The following is a 12,919-nucleotide window of genomic DNA, read 5'->3' on the forward strand; positions in this document are numbered from 1 at the left end:
TTCTGTATGCCTCACACTCCAATCAAAGTGAAGCACAGTATCAGTTTTCATTGGGAAACCATTAATTAAGACCAGCTTCACATATCACAGGTTATTCAACATAGGAATTGTAGGGAATTAGTGCACTGTATGAGTCATGCACAAGCCAATGACAAGCTATGGATTAACTTCAGATTGTTTGACCCATAAATAACACAGTGTCCAGAATAGCAAATCATGAAACAACTGCAAAGTACTTGAGTAGTTAATAAAATATAGAAGTAGTTCAAACATGACTTGCATGCTACTATCATCTTCACCATTCCTGAATTAAGCAATTGAGGAGCTGCCACTTTGCCACACAAAATGGTGCTACTTTAATGCCAAATTTGATAAGAAAGACATTGGGGGAAGTTGTTTCTTAACATGCCTGCATAAACTAACACAATGCACAGTGGGAGGGCCTAATTTTCATGAAAAAGGTGTATGTGTATGACCAAAGTGAAATTATTGCCTACCTTCATTCATTTTACTCCCCAGCTTACTTTATTTCTAGCTGGCCGGTACCAATGGAGCAAGTGACAATAAGGCTAGAGAGAGGAAGAATTCAGTTTCTTCCCATCCGAGCCTCTTCTTTATATCATGGGTAGCCAGACTTGCTTAACAGACAAGACACATATGGTAAATGTCAGATGTTTGAGAGCTGCAAGACATGAACTAACTTTATTTATTATAACCAACAGACATTGTTACAATTATGTTACCAATATTTTAAAGGCATTATTCAGCTAGTTTGTCTCTCAGTATATGTGCCTCTCCCCTCTTCTGATCTACTTCTGCATTTTTGCTTAGCTCAAAAGGAGATCAAATACTCTTCCTGGAGTTTGCCATGGAATGACATTCAGGAACCGCAAAAGTTTCTCAAAAATCCAATGTAATAATGCAGTCATCTCTTTTTAAACACCCAAACACCAGCACTTCACCTCACCTCCAGAATGACAGCAGGAAAGTGGGGTGAAAAGCCTATTATGTTTTAGTTTATTTTTGATTTCAAACAATGAATCCTACCACAATGTTTGTATGAAGGTTTCCTTTTTCCAAGAATAGGCTACCTTTTCTAGTCCACAGAACAAGTCTTTTTTGGGGTTGGGGGTACATTTGTTTCATCAACATTTGGGCCTGCACACATTTTCTTCTAAATTTTCAAGACCTGACCCTCCTCACCTGCTAAGATTCAGTCTATTCTAATCTTGCTGGGATTCTGTTAATTAATTAATTAGCTTCATTTCTATACTGCCCATTATCCAAAGCTATTTAGATGATTTATAGGCTCTGTTTGTCTAGCCTCTTCACTGCTGGAATTCTGTCTTCCATTAAGTTATATAAATATTTTTATCTGATGTTTTGGTCATGACAGACAACAGGGTAGCTTCGAACTAAGTTAAAGGAATTATAGTTCTCTTAGATTAACTGCCACATTCATTACCTAGTCAAAAAGTTTATTACACAAGGTTGAAACTACAAACCACAGATCTACTTCACATCAAAATTCAGAACACTTCATGGAGATTTTAGGTATCTGGATGCATGGATGAACTTCATTTCTGAAATATGACTTAAAAGAATAAAGCAAACCCCCTTCAAGACAAGAAACAGAGCAGCACTGGAATCCTTCCCTTTAAACAAGAAATACAATACACAGGAAGACACTAAGGTTGAAAATAGCTTGGCTGGAGTAAAAATATCTAAATAATAACAATATTTCTAACCTGTTTCCCAGCAGTGTCCATAAAGCTTAATAATACAAATATACATAGAACTAATCAATGAAGTCATAAAAATATATGATAAAAACAATAAAACCATTCTAAGCATTTGTAGAACACATTTTTGTACTGCAAGGTTAAAAGACAGAAAGCAGTGAATTTCTAGTGATAGGATGCCACTACTGAAAAAAACATTCATCCCTGACAATTATCAGACAAATTTCTAATACTAGAAAAACCCTGAGCAAAGCCTTCTTGGATGATCTTGAGCTTAACCACAGGACTTGGCAACCTCCTAAGTGCATCTGACTGCTCAGTCATTCTTTCATCCGAACACCTTTGGAAGAGGAAGGCCTTTGGGGAAGGGGCTAAGCTTTGTGAATCACCTCATTTGAGGTGCCACATAACATATGGTCTGACTTGGTGGTCTAGATATGGCTAGCAGGTGAGTAGTTCCCCATCTCTGTCTTAAGAGCACAGAATGATATGTAAGGAAGAAAGTGTGCATTCCAATAGTTTCCAGATCACATAGGGCTTTTCACAATAAATTAAGGCTGGAAATTCATTACTGATTCTAAACATTTGATTTTGGTCTCTTCTGCCTCAGTGGAATTTCAGAAAATTAAATGGGCATCATGAGCATACTTTGGAATTTGTCTTTCTTCTGGTGACTTCAGTTACATGCTAGATTACACAAAGGGAAAGAAGATAGCACAGTACAGGTGTAGAACTATTCTTCACCTTTTGGAACCCATGGAACAGAAAAGAATGGAAAATCTGCTGAAAAGAGCAATATACTCCCAAGCCAATCAGATGCTCCAGAAGGATACCATGGGTGATACTGTTAAAAGCATGGGAAGACACATACTTGCCCCATATAATTCTTAGTCATGGTTATCTGCTTCTGTGACTGAGGTAGTTTCTGAACAGGGTATCTAGACCCTAACCTGGTATGAAATTGATTCAAATAATTAATTTTGCTCAGGCCTGGTTAGAACTTTCCCCTAAAAGGGAGATTAGATTAAAGAAGAATCTCCATTTATTAACTTATTTCTGCATTGCACTCTAGAACTATCCAATGTAAAACTTTCAAAAGTGCCTCAAAAAGTCAAGAAAATCTCTTGTGCTGTGAACCTTGACAAAATTGGTGTTATTTATCTCTACCTGGATTTTGTGCAGCATGAATTGAAGATGGCAAGCCAACCGGTCAGGACCTGATAGGCACTGGAACTGGCTTTCATGCAGCACATCATAGCAATCCCTGGAGCATTAGCATGGGCATGTATGGTTATTAAGACTGCACTCACGCCTACCTGCTCTAGTGTCTGCTCTGCCTGTATTTGGTCTAAGCTTTCAGCATCTCCCAAGTTTTGAAATTATCCTCACATGGAGAGGACCTAAGCTCATGTTTATACATGCAAGGGCACAGAGTTGATAAGATTCAGTGGAGGCTGGTGTCTCCTGTGTCAATGGAGCTCCTTATGCATTGCAGTATTTACCCTGAGCTTCATGGGAACTGTCCACAGTGCTGAACATAATCTCCCAAACAGGTTCATCATCATGGATAACTCCTATAAAATTCACAAAACTCCTTACGATAGATAAGGGTCTCCACTGAAATAGGAGTCATCAGCCTCTCCTGTCGAGGAGTCAAGATGCCAGCTGACATAAGGTACATACAGCACTCCTTAAAGTGACAGATGAGCAGGATGTTAAAAATGATTGCCCACTGTTCCAGACTCTGCACACATAGCAACAAATATTTAAGACAACATAAACACAAGCACCTACTTTCTGTATTAGGGTTTCTTCTTATTGTTCAAGAGTATCCGGCAGATACTCACATGGCTTGAACTACAAATAAGTAAGTACAGAATCTACCCACTAGCGGGGTTTTAGGCATATTACTATTTGACATATAGAAATACTTCTTGCATTCCATGAACATATTGACCTAAGAAACAGCCCTTTGTTGGTACCATTAATCTGATATGGCTTACTAAAGAGTTATTTTGATACTACAAAAAATGTGCAATGAGAAAAAGTTACAAAAGCAGAGAAATTAACAGGCCAGTATCTTTTAGATATACAGGCAACGATTGCGATAAAGGGCTACAGTACTAAAAGGTTAATACATGTCTCACCCCAAGAATTTAACTTACATAACTGGAATCATCATATACTGGAAGGAATTATTTAACTCCTGAGTTCCATTTTGTACTTTTGTTGCCATTCTTTGATGGCAGCAAAAGCAGCATCTGCACAAGAAGTCGCAAGTTACAGCAGTATTCTGGAAATAGCATGTTTTTTGCTTTTATTCTCAGCAAAATGTGTTGATAATATGCAGATATTTGTGACAATTAAGTGTGTGAAGTAACCTAACAGCAAGGCAGTATACCAATATTTCTTGCTGTCTCAGCATGTCCGGAATCTGGTCTTAAACATTGTCTCTGAAGCACATAAACCAAGTACTATTAGAAATAAGCAGGACCAAACACACACGCATGTATACACATGTTTGCATACAGAGTAAATGTAACAAAACATTAGTTGCATTTTGACTTCCTTTGAGGTTGAAATTATTATTTGAGAATGCTGGAGGATAGTAGGACAAGCATTTTTACTTCTAGAGTACCTTTCCTCATCTACCTTATTTCTGAAAACCTGTCAACACGATCCTACACTTTTGTTTTTAGCTTTCCTATTCTAGAAAAGAAATGGGAACAACTAACTGAACTATTAGGGAAGCATAACAATTCCAACCTCTTTCCCTGACTTAAGAAATCTCACCCAATTGCTCTAAAAGTTGTTTTCTAAATAAACCAGTTGTTTTATAATACACATCACAAAACAGTGAAAGATTGTGAAAGATTTTGCATACCTTGGCTCAATCACAAATTCAAATGGAGACTGCAGCAAAAAAATTAGAAAAATTAGTGAAAGTCTGAGACTTGGAAGGGCAGCAATGAAGGAGCCAGAAAAGATAATCAAGTGTACGGATGTTTCATTGATGACCAAGGACAAGATAATTCACAATATTATACTCCTGCTCTTTATGCATGAGGGTGAAAGTTGGGCAGGAAGAAATTTGATAGCATCAGAAACACAGTGCTGGAAGACAGCTTTGCAAATACCCTGAACTGACAGACAAACAAGTGGATTCTAGATCAAATCAAGCCATAACTTTCTCTGGAAGCAAAACTGTAAATCTGAGACTGTCATACCTTGAGCACATCACTGGAAAAGACAATATAATGTTAGGTAAAGTCAGAGGCAGAAGAATAAGAGGAAGATCATATGTGAGATGGTTTGTTTCCATAAAGGAAGCCAGAGCTTTGAATTTGCAAGAGCTAAGCAGGGTTGTCAAGGACAGGACATTCTGGAAGATATTCATTCATATGATCATTATTAAGTGAATTAGTTGTGCAAATTGCAAAATGCTAACATTTACTAGCATTGTAATATCCAAAACTAATGTGCATTGTAAACCACTCCTCACTGAGTCATTGCTACATTATACAATTAGAAGTTCAAGAATAAATTCAACAGGGGCTTTTTGTGGTATTTCCAATATTACCTTTGAAATGCCATTGAACACAGTATAATGTGAGAAGAATCTATACAAATAATCTTTTATAAGCAAAATACATGAGTTCAGACTTCTGTCTTCATAGAACTTTTGAAAGAGCTCTTTTATCCTTCATAACAGACCACATCTCAAATTTATTATGATCTAAGGAAAACACTTGTGGTATACCACCTCAGGGATTGATTGAAGATTGTTGTCTGCTAAAGGCAGGCTCCAGTGGGGTAACCACAGCTAAAACAACAGTATTCCTCTTGATCTCAGAGCAGGAAGCAAAAGAGAAGTGACAAAAAAGTCACTGACTTCCAAACAAGAGGAAAAAATACAGTGCTTATGACAGCAAAGAACACAGTAGGATGCAAAATTATTGAATAGAAAGCATTCTGGATAAAGGTCGTCCTTTAAAATGCTATATGCAAAAATCTGAATATTATAACTTTTAGGCATCATATTATTTTACTGTCCTCTGAACAGAAAAATATTATTGTATTTTAAACAACAGAACACATACAACTTATAATATGAGGCCGTTAATAACCTGACATTAAACTCTTTAGTTAAGGCACATGCTAAGAATGTAGCTTAATGTTTGGACAAGGAGTCTTTTTACCCATCCTGTTTCCCATTAAAACCTCTTAGCAAATGCAGAATGATTTCTCTGTATTGGGATATCTCCCACACAAACTGCATGTGACAAAGATGGATGAAAACACGGAAATCAAACACAGACTCTGCATGGAAAGAGTCAATGAAGACAAATATACTTACTTCTTTCTAACGTTATCTGTAATATATCTTACAAGAGAGCTGTTACAGCTGTTCTTTTTTAAATTATTTGTGAGACTATTCAGTGTTACAGGTAAGTTATACATTATTGCAAAGAATAGCAAGCCATCATTGACAAAACAGTAAGTAAGCAGGCATACCATATTTAATAGCTTATTTAATTGAAAGCCCTATACTACTGAATCATTTACAAACAGACATACAAAGCCTCTTGGAAAGGTACCATAGCTCACTGGAAGAATACATGCTTTGCATACAGTCGGTCTCAGGTCCAATACTTGGCATTTTGAAACAATGGATCAAAAATTCTTGCCTGAAATCATGGCGAGATGCTGCCAGTCAGTGTTGACAATACAAGGCTAGTTGGACCCATAGTCTGATTCAGTATAAGGCAGCTTTAATCTATGTTAGCTAAGATGACTTCCCCAACTTGATGCTCTCCAGATGTTTTGGACTACAACTTCCACCAGAAAGGTTAATGGTTAAGTATAAAGGCAGCTTTTATCCAACATATCTGGTGTATACCAGGTTGCTTTAGGCATGGTTGTTGTCTCTAGTTCCTACAAAAACTTTTGTCTTGCCCTTTTCAAATTCTCTCTCTCTTTTTTCAGCTCCTTGACAGCACCAGGACTTTTTATACCTCTGCCTTCTCTGGTTCCTTCAGGGCACTGTTTTTCAGACCCTTGTGTAATTTTTCTACACTAAATATGCCTTTCTATACTTAGCTTACCACATCTCAGTTTTTCTACCCCTACCTGCCTAATACATCTATTTTTGCCATTGGCACAAGCCTTGTATCTCACTAGGTCCTTTAAGATTTGTTCTCTGAGCACTCTGTTCTCATTGACCATTAAACCCTGGAATCTTGCATCTATTGTTTTTGCTTCACAATTCCATTTTAATGTTTCTGGACTCGCTGTCCCTTGATCTCCCTTCTCAGCCATCCACCTAAATAAAGCTTCTGAAACTGCAAAGAATGCCAGCAATTTCCTCCTCATTGCAGACAACAGTGCCCATTTCCTACTGCCTTTAAGCTCTGCGTGAAGTTAAGCCCATCTAACCTAACCCTGCACTCCTGCCGTAAAAAATGCCACCGTTCTTTGTTGTAAATACTCTATAACATGACAGCAGCTCAGAAAATGACAAGACGATTCTGCGGTCTGTTCAAAATTACACAATAAGGTATCAACGAAGTAATGTTACCACACCTTAATGGCTAAGTCACAGTGTTCACTGGCAGTGGTGAGCTGTTCGATGTGTCTGTCCACATCTGCCACTGACAAACTGCAGCTGCTCTTCTTTCTCCCACAGACAACATTCTCCAGTCCCGTCAGTACTCTTTGTAGTTCTGAGTTCAAATCACTACAGGTATCTGTGAAAGGAAAAGTGTATGTCACGTATGTACAACAAATTACTACACAGAGATACCTTCTATCCATAGATTACTTTATCTTTGGATGGAAAGAAGTTTCATACCTGTAAAACATAGTTCAAACAGGAAAAAAATTCTTGTCACAAACAGCATCAAACCTAATCTTGCAAGCTACTAATTTACTGTCAGCTAATGATTAGGCCGCTTTGAAAGCCATGTGCTTTACTTTCAAGAATGTGAGATACTCACAAGCTAACAAAGGAGTTTTTCGTATGTAGCTTGAGTCAACTATCATTTCAACAATGATTTTGTGAATCATGTAACACACTGATTCTATTCGCATGATGTGGATGGCTCATCATGGCTTATTTAATCCACAATGAACTATGATGTGTGTCAGATGACATTTTGAATATACAACCCCAAGTTGTTTAAACCTTCATATAATCCCTGGTTTCTGTATTTGCAGGTACTGCATTTTCAACATATTGTCTACATGTGTCTAGCATGCACACAGCTCATTTATGCAAACCAGAGCAGTGTTACTGGGATCAGCTAGGAATGATAAGGGAGACTAGAATTCTTCAAGCATATTTTTGGCGCCTTAATATGCAAAATGTTGTGTGTCTCATTTGTGTGGACTCATCTGCTCTGTATGCATATTTCTTATAGCTATAAATACCTGCATCAATAGTGGCAATTATCCCCTTATGGGAAACCTTTATCTAGACTTCTTATGCTATATGTAGTGAAGAAAAACAGATCTAATCCAGAACACAGTGGGGTGCTGGACTCAATGACATTTAATCCTTAGATAAGCAATTTCTCCTTGATAAGTATGTCAACTATACTAAATGAGGGGCAAGAACCATATCTGATTTTGATCCTTCTTTTCAATTTAGTGGGTAGCACTTATGGAAGGACAATTACTTTCATGTTTTGTGGATTAGCTCCGAGATGTCCTGTACTTAGACTGCTTAGGAATGCTGGCAGTTATTTGCTATGTACTGAAGGATAATGACTTTACTCTAAAATGTTTTCATACTAGACAGACTTTATTTTTAAATTAAGTTCATATTGCATTGCTCACCCATCTGTTTTCCATTGTTCTTGCTCCCCCACTACCTCCACCCTTAAGATTTTTGTCTTGCATAATTACAGTACTGTGTTACATCCTGCAGGGGATTTTATGCCCATGTTTCTTATAACTATGTGGCCACCAGCTGACCACAGTTAACAATAGGAATTACTTCCCTCCTCTAGAGAACTGCCAAAGTATGAATATAAACATTTTCCATAAACATTGAAAATCCTCACCTTCAATGTAAAGAATTTAATTAAAGAAGGTAGCTCTGGTTTTCCAGTTCTCACTCCATGTCATCAGATTTAAATATGGACCTATAGTAAATTTTTATATTTCTAGTTACATTGAATCTGCCTTGGTCAGTTCACAAATTTTCTAGTCTTGATCCTCTCTGTAAATGGATGACATTAGGTTTTAGGCACAGAAGAATGTATAGGGTTCCCCTATATCAGGGGTCCGCAAACTTTTTCAGCAGGGGACCTATTGAAAGGTGCTGGTGCTAGCTGTGGGCCAGAAAGGTGGCGCTGGCAGTACACCAGGGGGCTGGGGAGGGGGAGGGGGAGGAGGTGGTGCGTGTGGGTGCATGCACTGAGGTGGGGATGGGGCACGTGGCATGGCAAGAGGAGGGGAGGGGAGGGGAGGCAGGCACACGAGGCAATGGCTTGCCCGCTTGGGGATCGTTTTCTCCACGCAAGCAAACTGCTGCCTCCCTGTGCGTGGGGCAAGGTGGGCAGTGGTGGGCACTTGCATGGGCGTGGTGGGTCCAAATGGGCGTGGCGGGCTGGATCTGGCCCCCGGGCCTTAGTTTGAGGACCCGTGCCCTATATCTTCTACTGTTAAAATGTGCAGGGTATGTTGTCATGTTGACTACATTTCCATTCATTTTGTCATGCTAGACTGACTTTACAAGACAATCTAGATCTAAAAATTGGTAAGGGTGAGTGAGTGAGTGAGAGAGTGTGTGTGTGTGTGTGGCCAATTAGGACAGATAAGACAATTTTTACTTTGAATAAACTAATGAGAGCTGCTGATGAGTTCTTGTCATTTTTAATCCAACATGTCAAATACAATTTGTCAGCTATGGCTGAATGGCAATACTTCCTATTGCAGCATTTTCAAGGACCTAGGTTTGGTGCCAGCACTTTTACGGCATTTGAATCTACATTATCAGAAGCTTTTAATGATGTTGGTCAGGCAGCACAACTCATGGTCTGTATCTATAAATACTTGTCACTAGCGAATAAATAAGATATATAGAATTTTAAACACCTATGGAATAGAGAAATAGATCAAACCATTTTGCCTAATCAAGGGATCATCACATTAGCATATATCTGTTGTATCCCTGGATTGTAGGTTGGTGGTTAGTTCAGAAAAAAGATTTGTTTTGTGCCTAATGGATGCCACAACATCTAGGTTGTTTAGCAAAGTGAAAGCCAGCAAGCAGCCTGGAAAGGTATGCTTGCTTATTCCCAAATGGCAGTTGAAATGTGTGAACTGGGTCATATGGTACAGATAGCTAAAAGCCCTCAAAGAAAATTGTTCATCAAACCAAATCTACTAATATTTGCAAAATATATCAGCAAATAGTTTACAGTATTTTAATGTCTTCATGGAAACACCCTGTACTCTGTCAGAACCTTGTAAAAACTTTTTTTGCATTAGCTGCAACATGTTTGTTTTATAAATAGTTTTCAGGTACATATGCACCAAGGAGATTGTTGAATAGATAAAAACCTATTTACTCTGCCTGCATTCCAAAAGCACCATCACAATTTGTACACATTTTGTCCCATTTTACAAGACGATGCCTTCCTCAAACAAGCTCTTGTATTTTAAGTTCTAGCCCTCAGGCAATTTTACTCCCTGGAAATAGGAGTTTATAACAAGGCTAGAGAGACTCACATCTCAAGGAGAAAGTAGATTAAACCCAGTCACAGGATTTACAACATACAGCAAGGGAGATTAGCTATTTTAGCCCTTGATGTTTTATAGCCTGCAGCAATAGAGAGGCATATCTAAATTTCCTAGTCTATCATGACATGTGAGAGTGGTTTTATATGTCAGTAGTGTTGCTGTATTAATGCAATGTGCAGTTGCACATTCTCAGCTCATGATGAATATGCTTTATGAGTACATCCAATAAAACTCAGCATGCACAGGACAAATAGGACAGTAAAATAAAATGCATATGGAAATGCATAATTGATTTAAAAACATGCAAAATTACAATGTGCTGCAATATTCACTACCTTTATTCACAAGAAACAAATCTAATCCTAAAAGGATGGTAAAACTGCTCACATGAATGTTCAAATCTTTATTTTTGTAAGTGTTAATATATTTATTTTTCAACAATACTTGAAGTCCCTTGGAACTCAATGTTGTACAGATATTTTATCCCTATATCACTCAAAAAGCTAAAGACCTTAATTTAAACATAAAATAAAATGTATTGGTTATATATTTATTCTAATGTACAAGTCAGAAGTATACATATCAGAACGTAGAACTGTGCAGGTCACTATGAAGAGAAGTGTGCTTTACATGGGCAACTCAAGATATCTTTTTTTGCTGAACAGTAATATGAAAGTATTGCAAGCTGTATATGAATTGCCCAAACATAGCTGTGCTGTTGGATCAAGGCTAAATCCCTTTCCACACTTTGGTAATGTAAGACACAGTAATTTACAGCTGTACAAAATTCTGTTTTCTTGAGACTTTTTTCCTTTTTTCCAAATTGTTATTTTTCAAATAATGGTATGAACATGATACAAAGACTGTAATAACAACAGGAAACTGCACAAACAGCTTTGGGATCATCCGTTCACTTCTCCTTTAACCCAGAGGATCATGTCCTTTCAAGTTAAAGGATTCTATAGGGCAAGATGCAAAGTTCTGGGTGTTTCCAAAGACACTGTCCAAAAACAATCAAGTGGATGATAGACTATGAAACAATAAAGTTGGACTGGCAAAAGCAGTAAATTAATGCCATAAAACAGGAAAGGTGTTATGTTTGTCTATTCTCTTTTATGAATTAATTTTTCAGCCAATGCCATTTATCAAACCCTTTCAACCTCTCCCCAAATAGAGAGTCCTACTACAAATTTCCACTATTTGGCTATCTTTAAATTTGCAGCTACTAGAAAATTTTAACTACTTCTTATAGTTCAATGTCTCATCATCTTTTTCAAAAAGTGTCAAGAGCAGTAGAGTTCCCCAGTTCCTAACAGTCTGCTGCATTGTGTATGCTCTGATTTGAAAAACCTGCTCCCAGTATTTTGCTTTGACAGAATATTGCATCCACATGTGTGTTACAGTACCCAGCACTCCACCACCTTTCTACCATTTAGGCAGTATTGATATCCTTTGGGGATCCTGCTTGGAAGGGGGGGGGTTGGGGTATAAACAACCAAAACACTTTTTTACAGGTACTTTTTTAAAGGAGCCCTTGGCCTCTATGTTATCCGAAAGTGAGGAAAGGCCACAGCTAACTAAGCACCCTCCAAATCCCAGAGGATTCTGCTGCAAAGGCTACTTTCCACACATACATACATACCTTTCCTTTAAAAATAATGAAAAGATAGCAGTGTGTTACTAAAATGTAATTTGAGGTGCACACTGCGGCCATGCCAAATTAAAACTTAGTAGCCCATCCGTAATTTTTTTTCAGGTTTTTTTTTTTTTTTTTTTTTTTTAAGTGGAGTATGTGGAACGCACCCTTCAAAGCAGAATCTCTAGGGAGTTTTTGTACCGGGGTGTTCATGTGGCCCTGGCCTGCCCTCAGTGTCACAAGGGTGGATAACACAGGCACTTTTTGGAAAATTCAAGCTGTAGCCAGTCCTAAATGGCTGGCTGCAGCTAAAGGGACTTCTTGATACTGAGGGCAAGGGAGGAAGGCTAGAAGAGGGATGCAGCAGCACACAAGCTCTGTTGCACCTAGTCACCTGTCAGGCAGGGAGGACTTTTAGTCACAGAACACGTTTAATTTTCCCAAAGGTTTAGTGTAAACAGCCAAAGACTGGGTTTATATAGTCACAGAACCCACCATGGCTTATTTCCCCTGCTGCACATATCAGTTGCATGCTAGGAGATCTGCATTACTACCCTCACTGGTACAGCTTGCCACGTCAAGCAGACTGACAAGGGTGGCTTATTGCCATGGTTCACATAATAGGCCAAGGCACTCCAACAACTGCAATTATGCAAGTTCCACTGACATGCCCAGCAGTGCAAATAAGCCATGGTGGGTTCTGTCCACCATCCACAATTTTGCTTACAAACAAAAACTGTATTCCTGCATCAGCATATTGCATTAGAAAGAATGCCTAGCTAAGAGGGAGGGG

At 38.3% G+C, this 12,919-nt stretch overlaps 1 protein-coding gene across 2 annotated transcripts in view; it reads right to left on the minus strand.

The window, feature by feature from the left end:
* Nucleotides 1-12,919, minus strand: part of MCC (MCC regulator of WNT signaling pathway) — a 240,214-nt gene that overhangs the window by 55,152 nt on the left and 172,143 nt on the right. For both annotated transcript variants that reach the window (XM_044446082.1, XM_044446083.1), the window contains one exon: nt 7,326-7,489. In XM_044446082.1, the coding sequence (XP_044302017.1) occupies nt 7,326-7,489 (164 nt within the window). The remainder of the gene's footprint in view (nt 1-7,325; nt 7,490-12,919) is intronic.

Source organism: Varanus komodoensis, unplaced genomic scaffold, assembly GCF_004798865.1.
Source record: "Varanus komodoensis strain SLA01 unplaced genomic scaffold, ASM479886v1 scaffold5, whole genome shotgun sequence".
NCBI classification, from domain to species: Eukaryota; Metazoa; Chordata; class Lepidosauria; order Squamata; family Varanidae; genus Varanus; species Varanus komodoensis.